This window comes from Lepisma saccharinum, chromosome 5 (assembly GCF_977018435.1).
Source record: "Lepisma saccharinum chromosome 5, izLepSacc3.1, whole genome shotgun sequence".
Classification (NCBI taxonomy): Eukaryota; Metazoa; Arthropoda; class Insecta; order Zygentoma; family Lepismatidae; genus Lepisma; species Lepisma saccharinum.
Window position 1 is genome coordinate 39355470 of NC_139233.1, and position 16243 is coordinate 39371712.

The 16243-nt window shown below is 40.2% G+C and overlaps 1 protein-coding gene across 2 annotated transcripts in view; it reads left to right on the forward strand.

The window, feature by feature from the left end:
* The window catches only part of nompC (no mechanoreceptor potential C), a 213664-nt gene that overhangs the window by 161086 nt on the left and 36335 nt on the right, over positions 1-16243 (forward strand). For both annotated transcript variants that reach the window (XM_083122460.1, XM_083122459.1), the window contains 2 exons: positions 11637-11837; positions 12792-12998. In XM_083122460.1, the coding sequence (XP_082978586.1) occupies positions 11637-11837; positions 12792-12998 (408 nt within the window). The remainder of the gene's footprint in view (positions 1-11636; positions 11838-12791; positions 12999-16243) is intronic.

Genomic DNA, 16243 nt, shown 5'->3' on the forward strand with positions numbered 1-16243 from the left:
ACCGAACAAATACATGGAACTCATTGAATTTTTCTTGACGACCGGATAATTTTCAAGAACCTGTGGCCACCGAGATCTCCGGATTTAACAACCCCGGACTTCTTCCAATGGGGTTACTTAAAAGACAGGGTTTACGCCACACGCTCCCATACTTTGCACGATTTGAAGCAGAACATTGTACACGAGATGAATGGTATTGACGACAGCGTTCTCCAACGAGCGGCCAGTAACATGGAACGACGTGTTGCGTTGTGCTTGGAGCAGCAGGGAGGACATTTTCAGCATTTGCTGTAGAGGGAAATAATCTCCCAAAGGTACTCTACATTTGTAGCCATGAGTTTTTCTAACAGTACCAACTCGTCGGTTATTTCGCTACATTATGCACATCAAACTCTACCAGCGCAATGACGCTTTCCTGATACAACGTGACCACCACATCGAGAGAACAGTTACTCTAACTCGGCAAAGCAGTGTTATAGTTCAACGGAAACCAGATCCAATGTGAGAAGAAAACGAATGCACATTGACTTTTACACAAATAACAAAAATACAGAGACACATAAATATACGGATAATAAGGGGTGCACGAGTTTGGGTCGGCAAAAATGTTATAATTGAAAATGTTCTAAAATGGAATCAATCCGCTTTCTTTTGCTGGTTTTAATATTATTACACGTATATACATGGGCGCACCGAAGGGGAAGAGGAGGTTATTGAGTCAGACCCCACCTCCCTTCTTGGGCTATCATGTTATGCAGAAAATAACATTTTCCTACAATTTTGTAATGGAAAATTACACATCTTTGTGTTATTTTCAAATAACAGGAATCACTGCATTTATTACCGTTGCACCCTTTTGTAGGACTTTCAAATTTTTCCTGTACCAATGTTGTTGGTTGAGAATAAGAACCACACAAGGCTTTTTTTTTACTTTTCACATTGTTAATTTGGTTGAACCTCCCTCCCCCATAGAAAATTCCTGGGTGCGCCTATGATTATATATTCATCTACCTACCAGCGATTTAAAGTAAAGATAAAAGTTATATTCTCCCTAAGGTAGCTTTCAAAACGAAGCGGCAAACGATACGTGTCCCATCCCCGCTGTTTTTTCTGGTTTTCAAAACAGTAGGTCATATCAGCATATCTCTCTGCCTCACTCGCTCAACATTTTTCATATAGCTTACTCACTTTTTGGCTTTCTGGTTGTCTCTCTACATCTTTTTCTTATCTTCTTGTTTCTGTATTGTTTCTCTCTCTCTCTCTCTCTCTCTCTCTCTTTCCCCCCTTGCTTTCTTCACTCTCTGATTAAGTCCTTGTCTTCTGACTGGCCACCTGGTTCTCTTTTATCTGATCATATCCTTCTTTCTGTTTCTCCCTCCTTTTATTTTCTTTGTGTTTCTTTCTCTTGCTTTATCTCTCCTGACGTGCTCTCTGTTTATGATATTCTCTTTTTTCCTCTCCCTTCGCTCCGTTTATATATATATATATATATCTTCCTCTTGCTTTATCTCTCCTGACTTGCTCTCTGTTTATGAGATTCTCTTTTTTCCTCTCCCTTTGCTCCGTTTATCTCTCTCTCTCTCTCTCTCTCTCTTTTGGTTCTTTCTAGCTCTCACTGTCTTTGTTTATATCCTTCTATCTCTTTCTACTTCTCTCTCTTTCTCCTTATCTTTTCTCTGTGTATCTACCTTTCTTCCTACATCCCCCTCTTTCTTTTCCCCTATTCCTCTTTCTCTGTCCTGTCTCTCTCGCTCCCTCTTTTCTCCAACTCTTTTTCCTATATATATATATCTTTCTGCCTCTTGTCTGTCTCTCTTCGTCTGACCCCCCTCTTTATATATACGACAGGAAATGATTTCATGTCTCGTGAGATTTTTGCGGAACATTTTTCCTCAAAGCATGATCGATGCATATCCTGCAAAGAAACCGATGAAGGTGTCCGAACATTACTCGTAGGTAACGTCATGCTCGCTCTTGTAAGCCACGTAATGCACCTCACGAGATGCCCATTGACTCAGAAGCAAGGTGCCGTACCGTCCCGTCCGCAAGGCTTAGACGCTATCGCTGCATTTCGAGGGAGGAATGCATGTCAAGGTGTTGGACAATTGGTCACGAAGAGTATGACCTTCAACTGTGGTCTTTTGCGAATTTTCTGCCACGCGTGTAAGTCGTCGCTTACTGTCCTATATGCTCACAAAAGTAGCAGTGACCTTTATCCTTGTGGTGTAGTCGGATGGCTGCTCTAAATTTTCTAAATTCATAGCTATACTTGGTGTAATAAAAATATATTTGCAGCAGCTTAGTTACATGAGTTTCAGGAAAATAATTTAAAAGGGGGAGGGGATCAAAATAGACCTATATGAAAATCTGTGTAACACATTTCGTGGCGAAAATAACTGTAGGCAAATTGTACATTATTGCTATTTTCAATCATTTTTATTCCACATTCTATCTTGTTTAAAGAAATGGAATTGTGCTGATTCAGGAGTACGCTTGTCTTCTGCTTATTTGTTTCAATCTATCCAGTGAATAACCATGCTGATTGACAATTCGCCTACTATTTACCGTGCCGTACTCTTACCTCAAACGTGGTGGCCGCCATCTTGATTTTTCGTTTTTCCAATATGGCACCCTGGAGGTTGCAGGTAGCACCATTTGGGCGACTTTTGTGGTCCGGCGGATGAGAGCCCGACCCTGTCTGTAATTTCGGTTGGTGTCCCGTAACGATGGCCCCGATACAGCCTTCGTGGCTGTGCAAAACGCTTTGGGCCCCCGTGGGCCCCGAACGCGCCCTGGCCACTGCACCCAACCTAGGTCCAAAGTCCAGTCGTTCGCTCCGTTTGAGATGTCCATCAACACGGGGGAGAGAAAAGCGAATAAACCTGAAAGAATCATCTCAAAATTCCAACATGGCAGCCATTTCAAAAATTCAAGATAAGATACACAAGTATTGCTCGTAAAATTATCCGTGACTTGAATTTGTTCTTGAGTCTACTTTATGAACAGAAAACCTAATCGGGACTGGACCTACAGTTTAAAGTGGGATCTGAACCACTATGTGCCTCCTCCGGGTATCGAACCCAGGGCCTCTTGGTTACAAGGCGAGGACGTTACCACTACGCCTTCGAAGAGTTTTGGTCTTGATTAAAACATTGTTAAAAAGTTATATTTTTCCTCGAAATAAACACAATATTGTGTAAACTGTACGTGAAATGTCCACCTAAATGTTGACCCAATGCTACTTTAAACTGAAAGGGCCTCATTTATCATTCACAGCATCCTCTGACACCAGCAGCATGATAATTGATGTAGCAATCCCTTACTTCGAACCCGATTACATCTCCTGAAATTGAAAATGCTTTCACTTGTTAGTACCTCTCTCACTTTTCCGTTGAAGCGGCAGCGTTTAGACACCTCCTTCCCTTTCAGTTCCAGCGAGAGAAGAATCTCTTATCCTTTTGGAAAATGCATGGACGGGGATCGGTTTCCAGCGTGTGCGTGTCTCATGCTGCCTTCTCCATGGTAACGGATCTGGCGATCGAAGATGTGGATGGGAGGGGAAATGACAAGAGATTTTTTTTTTTTTTTTGGTTTCCGGAAGATTCCGGAGTCTGGAGAAACAGATTTTTCCAGAGGGCGGCGGAAATAGACTGGAAATATTTCCAGGTAAAACGAAACCACAGTAATGGAAACTTTAGGATAGCGAAAATGGTATATAAATTGGAGAAATAAACGCGTTGTAATATAAGGTGAATCTATATTGAACTCAGTTTCTTCTGTTAACTCACATTTATTGCCATTATCCCTGCAAACATACAAGTCCTAGCATAAAAAAACCTAATATAAATTGAAACGGCCACACTAACAAGGTTGTACGAAACAAACAGCAAATTACACAGATTTAACACAACAATCACAGACATCTGTGGCTGAGTGATTAACACAGCGCCATGACGCCAGGGGTCTCGGGTTCGAATCCCGGCCTGGGCATGGATGTTTGTAAGTGTCCATTCATCAATTTCATCATGTTATCGCTTATCCCCATCTTCGCAAATTAGCCAATTGTGGCACAAAATCGAAGTATCAATCATTATCACTCATGCTCGTTGTCGCGATTAGCCAAAAGTGATAAAGCAAGCTAAATAGAAATAATACAAGTAAAGAAGTGAGGCCAAAGGATCACACTGAAGGAACGTGACGCTGGAAGGGGTCATCCACCGCAATGACATATACTGCAAATACAAAGAATTATTGTTCCAGTGTAGTTTGACTCAGAAATCAGCACTTTTAGACTTCAGCTATGAAATTGGATTCTTTGAAAAACGGCAATTATCTGTAATTCGTTGCTTATTTTCTTTTGTGAAAGATTGTTAATATTATAAACACACATTACTGTGGTTTGTTTCATTCGTGCTATGTACTAGGCAAAAAATGTGACAACGAGTACGCTAGACACGTACCTAGGGCTCATATGTTAATCGAATAAGGTGCCTAATGAAAGTGTTCTACTACTTTCTGTAGAGCAGACTACAGCATTTCGCTAACACTTGTGGAGGCCATCGAGGACTCCGTGCATTGTGAGCTTCCCGCCTGTACACTGCACCTAAAGGCCAATAAGCAACAGAGCAGGAGTGAAGGAATCGCTTGTGTTGAGATGTTAAAAAAATAGGTACTGTGCGGGAAGGCCCAGCCACTTCCGGTTTCTTTCGCCATGATTACAATAACACACTGCACTGTAACACTCACGAATCAGGTGCCAAGAGGTTTCTCACTGCACAAACGCAACCAACGAAGCCTCCTGCGTCACTTAGTCCCTTCTTTCAGCACCCTCTTACGATGCTACAGTACCGCTGCTCGCTCTGCAGTGACACGTGCATACGAGAGCTCTTTCACAAATAAGCTGGGTTGAGCAGATCTGTTTTGGAGAAATAAAGCTTATGCAATGATTTGTGTTGTGTGTGTACGTGTGTGTGTAAACTCTGTGAAAATTGAGGGATACAGTGCCTTACCCCAGGTTGGTTTCCTTTGGAGAGAGAGTTCACGCTTGCATCATGACGCAAAGACGCCGCGATTCTTGGTCCTTGCTCGTTTTGTCTTTACAGTCCACTTCTGCCCAGACGCCTTGATTTCGCGGTCGCTTGTATGGAAAGTTTAAGAAGCGTGTGAGACAGTGGCGGCGATTCGAGGGACAACCCCCCACATTTCGATACTTTTGCTCCCACACTATGGCTTCCTATTGCTAAACCTTGTCTACCAAGAGAAGTAAACCTTCCTTGCCAGGGGTGCCCACAGGGGGATTCATGGCGCGCCTGCGTTATAGGAATTTTGGGGGGGAGGACAAAATTGTATACAAGTTCTATATATCTCCACACAAAAATGGGGCGATCGTTTCTTTGATTTACTTGTTATTGATTTTTAGTTATGGTTGTTATGTATAGTTTCTCTACCTACCTGTGGGTGACCGCTGCGATGGAGTTGAAATGAAACACCACTTCTTATGTCTTTAGAATCGGTTTGGAAAGGGGGCGATGTGCTGTTCGCATTAATACAAGGTTAGTCATGCAGACAAACTGCTAAGAATAAGGTTCAGTACACTAATAATGGCAGTGAGCCTGAGCATTTTTGTACTTTTTATGTTAACAAACATGAAAATGAGCCTAAAGTACTTTAAGTAAGCATATATTGCTTAAATATGTCTGTATTATATTGTCCGGCAAATTCTGTCTGACCAAAATTAATTTAGTAAATAATTCGGCGAGGCGGGGATGTTCTACCTTTTTGGGAGGAGTGCGTAATAGGCTTTGGGGGAGGGGGATGGGCACCCCTGGTCCTTGCCCCCACCCCTCCCCAGTTTTGACACTCAATCGCCGCTACTGGTCAAAGGAATGCAATTTCTTCTTTCCACTACCCGCAGCATTAAGCAAGTCAACAATTAACCTGTTCTTTCCACAATCGCTATAATGCTTTCTGGCCAAAAAAATCTTACTAGCATGCTGCATACATTCCCACGATTTGTCTACACCAGAAGTCTTTCAGAGGAGAAAAACTGCTTTTGCTATTCTCCCCCACGCCCTTCTCCCCTCCCACTGCTGTTCCCTTCTGTTGTTGAAGGAGCGATTGTGAAGAGCAAAGTTTGTTGCAAGATTGCGGACGACGCGAAAACTTGTTGCCGAAGCATAAATCTTTAATGCAGCGTTGAAAGCAGAGAGAGCTCTCCACCTGAGTTCCAGTCGTTGATCCGCCTCTTAATAAAATATTCACGAACGCGGTACGTGGACTTAAAGCTCACGGGATCCCCAATTACCACCAATCGAATTTTCTATTCTATCTACGCACAGGTTTCACCGTGGGGTGATTAAGATGTTCCCAGACTGATGTTAAACTTGTTTATTTAATCAAGACTGAAATCGACGACAAGTTATAGAGGTATCTTAAGACAATGATAAACATAATACTAGTTCTTTACCGTTCAGTTAGAACCAGAAACTATTGTTTATATCTTGACATTTATAAGAATTTTTAGTTAATTCTTTAGTTTTCAAAATTTCTTCAGGTTTTTATTGCATTTTTAATAATTTTGTTACCGCATTTGGTTAATTCATGGTCGTTTTTAGTCGTATTTGCTTCTCCCAAATTCTACGTTTTTTCTTGGGTTCAATTTTGAGGAGAGAATACAGGCATCTTCTTGGAGCCTGGTAGCAGACATTTACGGAGACAGGGGTAAATCCAATACTTAACGTTGTAGACAACAAGGTATAAACAACAATTACAATGTTAGGTACAATAACAGGTCATTTCGTATGCTTTCCTTAGATTTAGTGATTTAAACCACCAAAGTCAACACCACTATTACGAGTACATAACTCGTTTATCATTTATGAAAAAAATTAAGTGTAGATATTAATAATGAAAGAGAAAATTTAAAGTTTTGCACTCGGTTTCGTGTATTTGGTTCTTGTCAGACATTTTCCTGTCTGCACAGTGTAAGACTTGGCGGATAAGATTTTCCTCTTTAGTTTCATGACTAAATTTACCTACCGAGATTACGTCATCACAAAGAAACGTGGAATTTACCAACCCTCTTCACTTCTGGTAACCTTGGTTGCCACTGGCATGTATTTCTTCTGTGAGATAACATACTAAAAGCGATGCTACGAGTATGTTACGCAAACAGCATTATCCCAGCAGATACGGAAGTTGAAGGTTTGAATTCACACATCTGTCACTACCATCTATCCATCTACGAGTACAGTTGAATCTGAATTATACTTATGTCAAGGTGAAGAGAAAATAATACGTATAACTGAGAATTACTTACAGATCAGATTTAGATACCATGCCATATCATTATTAAAATACTTAATTGTATATATTTTGAGGAACAACATATATGTAACACAGGTTATTTCAATGATAAAGTGGTAAATTAACGAATCTAAAAGTTTGATTCTTAAGTTTTATGTGGATTAGCGCCCACTTCTCGTATAAATTTTAGTTTCTGGTAACTCTTCCTCTTTCTGATCTCCATGGCCGACCAGTAGCAACTGAAAACGTTCACTGAAGGAACCGCTGTTCTGCTTTTATTATGGAACACTGACGTCAGCTATCGGCATATTTTTAACGTGTACAATAGAAAATGCGTCTCATGTTCTGAGCAACTGCGGCAAATCTTTACCCTCAGACTTAATGCCGCGCCCTGCTTCTTCTTGCCTTCTCTGTGACACGTCTTTCTCGCAACTCGAGACCGACCACCGCCATTCCCTCGTCAAGACCTTTCAATACAGTATATGGAAGGGGAAGTCTACGATCACATGCAGATTCCCAATCTGCAATTGCTTTCACTCTAGCTCAATTAGGGGCAGAGATACGTCCATTTGAAATGTTTTTGATTTTTATGAAATTTTAACTTTTTTCTTCTTCTCTTCTTCCCGAAAATTTAAAATCGCCATATCTCCGTTCCTAATTGAGCTAGAAGAATGGTTGATAGCTCGTTGGACTCAAAATGAAGTCCTCTTTCCGATTCTACAATACAAAATGGGAGTTTCCGTTTAAAATTGTACAGTTGACCCCGCCCAACCCCAGGGGGGGTGGGGTGGAGAATCAAGTATGATATCATTGAATAGATTTCTTTCACTTATTAAACACGTATTTCTTCGTTTTTCTATGCGATGTGTATTTTTCACGATATGTGACCGTTCCGGGACTTTTGGACCACCCGGTATATATATATATATATATATATATATATATATATATATAAACACACTTGGGTTAAGTCATAACTCATGGCGAACAGCAGACAACACGAAAAATCTAAGATATACGTTTGAAAGTGTATGGAATGTACTTTCGAAAGAAGCCACCAGATGGTGTATGTGAACAACGGTGGGGTAGTAGGCACGCGCGCAATTTCAGTCGGTGAGTGACAGCGTTCGAAAATTATCCTACACGATAACGCGACAGCTCACACGGCGGACATTGTTAGGCGTCGCTTACAACGGTGGGGATGGAAGGTTCTTCCACACCCACCTTATTCTCCTGATCTAAGTTCATGTGACTATGATCTCATCCCCAAAGTGAAGAAGCCATTGCGTGGGAAACGGTTTGCCAACAAAGAAGAGATTGTAACAATATTTCGACGAGAGATGACACACGTTAGCGCTGCACTTGAAGCGGATTTTATTCAGCGCCTGGCCGATCGCTGGCAAGGAACAGTGGATAACCAGGGTGAATACTTTGAAGGTTGTTAAACAGTCTGGTCTTGTATACTTGTTGTTCATGCCATAATAAAACACTGTTGTCCAATGTCCTGTGTTCTGCCTCTTCCCTATGAGAGTCTCCTGCATCCAGACTTCATCTGGTGGCTTCATTCCATACACTTTCAAAAGTATATCTTAGATTTTTCGTGTTGTTTCCTGTTCGCGAGAAAAAAATAATTGTCATGACTTATGACTTAACCCCCGTATATATTGGCATTGAACTTTGTGTGCTTTTTCATTAAAGAAAGGCTCTGGGCATTTAGTTCATAAATACTAAAATTTTTGTCGTCTTCATACAGAAAAATATGTCAGTGGCAACCATGATTTTGTATCGCATAGTTGTGTACGTGCAGGATATAAATGGCAGTTTTCGCCAACTCATAGCTTCGAAAAGAGGCATCAACGAGCACAATGTTGCTAGGACTTCCTAAATAGTAATAATTTTTCACTTCTCTGTAAAAATCTTCAATCGGCATCTTTCAAGATATGTTACGTCATTTGAACGTCTTCCATTCCAGGCCTGGATTTCCGCTGTGAGAAGTCCTGAGAGATTCTCTCAATATTGGCCCCAACCACAAAATCCAATCAGAAGCGGAGATAGACTTTTATCGAATTCCAGCGCCATAACTTAGTTCGGCATTGGCAATAAGCGCACAGGTCACAGGGTCTCAAGCTAAGAGCGTTTGACATCTCTTGAAGTTGGCAGCTCTTTACTAAAATACAAATAATAGTTACATAATAATAATAATGATAATAATAATAATGATAATAATAATAATAATAATGATAATAATAATAATAATAATAATGGCCCAACCGTCAGTTGGATATGGCCACTATAGATTTTTCATCTGGCTAACCACCAAAGTCGGAACAGACACTTGAGTATCCTGGTATGCATGCAACCGTGTGCTTGAAAGTGAAGCACGTTGCCTAAGTAGGAGGATATGACAGATAGTAGAAACTTGCCTCGTTAAATCGACAATGTGGTCTAATTGGTTTGGACATACAAGCAGGCGACTATGCGCATTGGAGTACGTAAGAAGGCTAATTAATCTTCCTGTTATGATTTCACGGAGGAGCGTTTATTATTGCGTCTCGGCTCTGCTAATTGCCAACCCCTGGAAGACTGGAGTTTGCTCAAAACGCTCTATGGCGCTGGAGAGGATCTGGTTTCAAGAGCGCGCTGCGGTTGTTAATTGTTCCATGAGGAGTGACTTGATTTGGGAAGACTGTTAAGTGTCTTCTCCAATGAGTTCAACCTGACTGACTTTCCAGGACTTTCCCCATTGTAGCATAGTTGTTGCAACCAGCGGAAAATTCAAGATTCATGCAATATACATGCCGAGACGATGGCGGGCAGAATTTGATGTATGGACTTCTGGGGGGGGGGGGGGGGGCTTGTGAAAGTTTGTACCACTGCTTCCATCTCTCTTTCGTCCGATACTGATTTCTTCCTGCCACACCGTCCCAGATCACACACAGTTCCTTCCCTCTCAAACTTGTCGCGTAATTTCATAATTGTTACACGTGACGGTGGCGCAGTATCCAATTCTGCCCGCCATCGTCTCTGCACTTCATTCATGTTCTCACATTTCCAAAAGCACTTTAAAATCCACTTCTGTTGCTCAACGGAAAGGTTCCAAGCCATCTTGTCAATTACTTGTCACTACTGGCAACTGAACTGAAATTAAAGAAAAACAAATAAATGGCAACAAGCACTAATCATGACAGATCCAGATACAAAAAGTTCCATCAGGTTATCTGTAATACTTTCTGTTATTAACATTCAAATAGTGTAAACCCTTTTGTGGGACACTCTGTATATTAATGTTATATTGTTATATATTGATTTTTGTGTACGCATGGGGATGTCTTCGCCCATCTGTAGGTATAAGTGTGTGCGGGTGTGCTGTGTAACTTATACATGTTTTGTACATGTGTGTGTGTGCAGAAAGGTCCCGGGGTCGATTCCCGATAGTGGTTCGGATCCCACTTTAAACTGTAGGCCCAGTCTCAATCAGCCAATCTGTGCATGAAGTTGACTAAAAACAACAATTCACGTGTGTGCACGAGTAAGTATTGATTGGTTGATTCATTTTTGTTATTTAGCATCGCTTTTCTTTCACTTTTGGCAAATCGCGACGATGAGGATGAGTGATGATGTGATGAAATTGATGAAGGGACACTCAAAAAGAACGCCCATGTCTGGGCCGAGATTCGGGCCCGGAACCACCTGTGTAAGTATGTATGTGGCTAAATCTGTACTCTAATACGTGACATTCTAGAGCCTCTGTTCTCTGTTTAGAATACGAGTATGTTTATGCATTGATTGCTGGAAATAAAACTTTTGGCAAGTCAACACTTGAACCCGCCACATTATACGAGGTCAAGTCCCTTACCATAGTTAAATTCAAAACGGATCTGTGAGCACTCAAATAGTTGCTTACTTTAAAAGTTGAGACCGTTAAAGGGAGCCCATCATATGTAAGGGCAAAACACAAGAATACAGAGCTCCACAAAGGATTATACTGACTGTAGGTTCGGATATCAGAGTTTCGTTTGCCTGCAGAAATGCACTTACCTAATTTATCCAAGCAACATGTCATTGAAACAATCTCTTTACATTAATCGCGAGAATGAGAATGAATGATGTATTGAATAATCCATAATATCTTCACATTTAATGAAAGTACTATCCAGATTTTTTTTGTTCCTACCAATGGCACCATGGAAGCGTTGTACAAATCTTGTGCACCGAAAAATTTGTTGAGAATTTTGTATTTGCTTGCTTAAAACCAGTGTGTGAATGTTGTATGTTACCTCAATTTTCTTCCACGATCTTAAAAGTAAATATTGTTCTACTTTTCTTTCCAGAAAAAGCAAACCCCGTTACATTTGGCTGCAGGCAATGGCCAGCTTCAAGTGTGCAAGACGTTGTTGGAGTTGGGAGCAAGTATCGACGCCACGGATGAAATGGGGCAGAAGCCAGTGCACGTGGCGGCACAAAACAACTTCTCCGAAGTGGTCCAGCTCTTCCTACAGCAGCATCCGTCGCTTGTGATGGCGTGTACCAAGGTAAGTAGGATGTAAACATCCTGTTTAGTGCTTTGAGCTAGCTTAGACGATCAATCTCTCTGAGTTTTCACCATGTACAGAGAGTCAGCGAGCCTATGATCTCATAGCAGAACGCTCGGTAAGCGAGGAGTTGGGCAGTTCCGTGCGTAGTAAAGTTCCACGCATGCGCAGTGGAAAAAAAGTATATTGTGGGAGGAGCATACTGACAACGTCACGAAAAAGACTCGCTCTAAACCTACTCGACATAAACTGTTGAGATGTTGCAGTGTGAACTAGCTAAAAGCCACAATTCGGTATAAACTCAAATTAAAGTCTATTCATGTGATAAACTTTGAAAAGAATGACATGATTTAAGATTTAATAATAATTTTGCTTTTCAAGACCAAATTTACGCATGAATTCCTAGAAGATATAAATAAAATAAAAGCGTATATTTCAAAAGTGATAAAATAGTAATTTTTATTTGTGAAGATTGCAAGATTAGTACTCAGGCGTTAGAAAAGTTAAAGTAAGAAATGTATAACTGATTGATATAATCATTTTAGGAACATAATACATGTATATATTCAATTCTTATTATTTAAATCAGACAAAAAGAAAATTGAAGCATTTTTAACTTAAATATTTTCCATTTCTTGATCAGAAAGTTCGATTTGGATCATTTGGATGATATTAAGAGTTTGTTCATCTTGAGTGACGTAATCGTTAATAGTATTCAGTTTATTCTGCAACACCCTAGTATAATTCTCAATAACTTTATTTCTTTCGTAATGTATCGTTGCTTTTCCAGAACTCATTGTTTGCACATGCCGAAAATCCAGCGGTACTTCAATACTACAAATAGTCTAGGATGTGTTTATTAGTGAAGTTCAAAGCAACAGGAAAGCCTATGTTAGAAGCAAGCTAAGAAGTCACACTTAAATTCATGTCTAACTTTTGTTCCTTCTTCCTCAGGATGGCAACACTTGCGCTCACATAGCAGCCATGAGGGGTTCCATAAAGGTGATAGAGGAGCTGATGAAATTCGACAGGAACGGTGTCATATCGGCAAGGAACAGAATCACCGAAGCGACCCCTTTGCAATTGGCGGCTGAAGGTGGTCATGCGGACGTCGTGAAGGCCTTGGTTCGAGCTGGGGCTTCGTGCACCGAGGAGAACAAGGTAAGGCTTCCACGTACATTATAGAACTGCTTTCTAGTAACTTTTCAGCCTCAGATATAACCTGCAGAATGAATTAGATCCTGAATATATATATATATATATATATATATATATATATATATATATATATTGAAATACATTTATCCTCTACTATCTTCATGAGCGTCTATGAAACTTTTAAGTTACAATGCATAAATGAAATAAAATATGTAAAAACATTTTAAAAATAGATATGTTCTAATGGCTATATTACACGGATCATTACCAAAAGATAACTTCAGCAATGGTCCTTGGGAACCGTATTACACGCATTTTACTCAAATGGTATAACAAAATTCCGGATATTGAGTCATTATGTTGGCTAACATAAGTCATGGACTAATTTCAAATAGGAAAAATGGGCATGAGAAAAGGCATTTAAAATATCAAATGTGGACACTAAAAAGGGGAAAAATAGGCAAGCAGAAAACGCATTTAAAATACCAATAACAGGCTCTAAGATGGAAAAGATAGTCAGTTAAAAACGGCATTTAAAATATGAAATTGAGGAGCTAATAAGAGAAAATATTTAAAAAATAGGCACCAATAAGGAAAATATAAAAAAAAGACATCTAGCATATTGGTGGCTCAGTCGGTAACGCGTCTGACTACCATGCTAAGGGTCCCGGGTTCGATCCCCGGCCGGTTCAAATCCGGGAACTTTTCTAACGATGGAAGGGGCCCCGGCGCCGGCATGTCGAATAACATGGGTACCTGGGGGAGACCCTGGGGGGTAAAGGCGGTCAGGGGCGTGATGCTGATCACATCACCCCCACTCACGACCGGATCAAGAAAGTGTGGGGCGTTACCCCCACACCCCCTATACGCCTTCATGGCGTGGTGCTATGCACAGGGGAGCACTTTACCTTTTTTATATAAAAATATGCACTAAAATGGTAAGTAGGCAGAAAAAGGCATATACATATTAAAAATAGGAAAAACATTCAAAATATAAAAGAAGCATGAAAAATGAGCACAAATATGAAAAGAATAGGCAAAAATACATTTAAAATATGGGCACAGAAAAATAGGCAGGAGAAAAAGGCATTTAAACTATGAACAGTAAGCGCTAAAAAGGATGATATACAGGAAAACGAGGCAATTAATACATGAAGAATAAGCACTAACAAGAAGAATAGACAGGTAGAAAATATTTACAATATGAGAAATAGGCATTCAAAGTAATGCAGCTAAAAATAATTTTGAAATACGAAAAATAGTAATTAAAAACTAATATAATATAGGCAGATTATCAGCACTATCATTTTCATCGACATGAGGAAAATCAAATTAATATCTAGCTGTAAGTCCTCCGACTGGTTCTGCTGCTAGTTAAATTAAAACCAATTAACATGAGATTGTTTACCCACTTTTTTTTGCTTCTGAGAAAGAAACATCTGGAGTTGGTTTATTTTACAATTCAGTAATTTATACAAGTTTCTTAAAGCTATTTCATTTCAAATATGATATGAAAATTACCGAATAAGAATATCAGTCGAAAGTAGTATATCGGAATCAGAAAACATCCGGTATTTAAAGCAATTTCATTCTTTAGTTTCTTGTTTTCTAAATTTTGTTCCTAGAGGACGCATTGATATAGGTATGGCGAGTTCAATGCAATATAGGGTTGCTGAACACGTCACATCCAAGGCCACGATCACGAATGTGCAGGGCTCTATTTCTACACCCCCTATATACGAGGGGAGAGTGAAAAGTTTCGAGCTTCACAGGGAAGGGGTGTTTGAGCTACAGTTTATCATTGATTTCTCTACATAAACACATAATCTCTATAATCACCCCCCAGATCAATGCACTTATGCATTCTGTGCTGCAATTTGTTTACAGTCATCTGGTAGAAGGATTTTTCCTGAGTCACACACCACTGAATGACCGCCTTCGTTCGTGTGGAAGTGACGTCCTCGAAGTGAATTCTTCATAGCAGGGAAAGATGAAAAACTGACGGGACAGGTCGGGGGAATAAGGTGGATGGGGAAGTGCGGTGAAGCCACACTCGACCAAAGCAGCCTGTGCAGTGAGGCCTTACCGACGGCCCTGTCGGCCACTTTCTTCTTTGACACTTCATTCATTTTCAACCTACCAAAAAAATAGAAGAAAAGATGCGAATTTCATAAACGTTCGCACAGAGTGTCCTAAAACTGAAATCTTACATCCTCCTTCATCACTACCTAGCATCACTCCTTCCATGTGAGGCTCAAAACTTTCCACTCTCCCCTCGTATCTTCATGACGGGGGATATATTTCTTCTTCTTCTATGACGCTCCGGTCCGTATTCGGTCCATGGCCTCCTTAAGCTTCCTCTTCCATCCTGTCCTATCCAAGGCTGCTCTCTTCCAGTTCCTAGTTCTCAGTAGTTGTACTGCGTCTGCTCCAATTGCTTCTTCCCATATGTTTCTGAGTCTTCCCACTGATCTTTTCCCCTAAAACTTCCTTGCATCACCGTCTTGGGAAATCGGCTTTCATCCGTCCTGATTACATGTCCTGCCCACTCTAACCTTTCAGCTCTTATATAAGTTGAGATGGGGACACCTTTGTAAAGTTCAAAAAATTCCTGATTGGTTCTTATTCTTTAAATGTCTTGCACTTTTATTGGTCCAAATATTTTCCTCGATATTTGGCTCTACGGTTTACTCCATGATATTTAATCAATGGTAGTAATGCAAAGTATGCTTTATTGGCTCTTTGTATTCTATTTCTTACTTATATTATCTCATCATTTTTGTCGGTGATGAATACTCCTAGATAAGGAAAAATTGGTACCACTTCCAATTCATGTTCATCAATCTTTATATGGTTTTCCTTTGACTTTGCTTTCTTCGTTTCGACTACTATTTTTGTTTTATTTGTGTTAATTTGTAATCCAATTTCCTTCTCTTTTTCGTCTAGTGTTTCCACCACTTCTTTAATTGATCTTATTGATCTTCCTATGTTATTGAAGGATTTATCCTTTTCAAATATTTCCTACCCCTAAATAATACCTGTGGCGCATATCGCCAACACATCCCACTTGCCGAAAGTTAACCTACTCTGCGAACCGAATTACCTTTTTCTAGGAATTGCTAGAAAAACGTTCCATAGAACACTAATCAGGGGGTGTCCTTAAATGGAACTACCGCTTGGTCATAATCAATACAAGCATCTCCATGGATACTGCGGGCGTGTGTTGAATTTTAGTGAGGGAAAAAGTG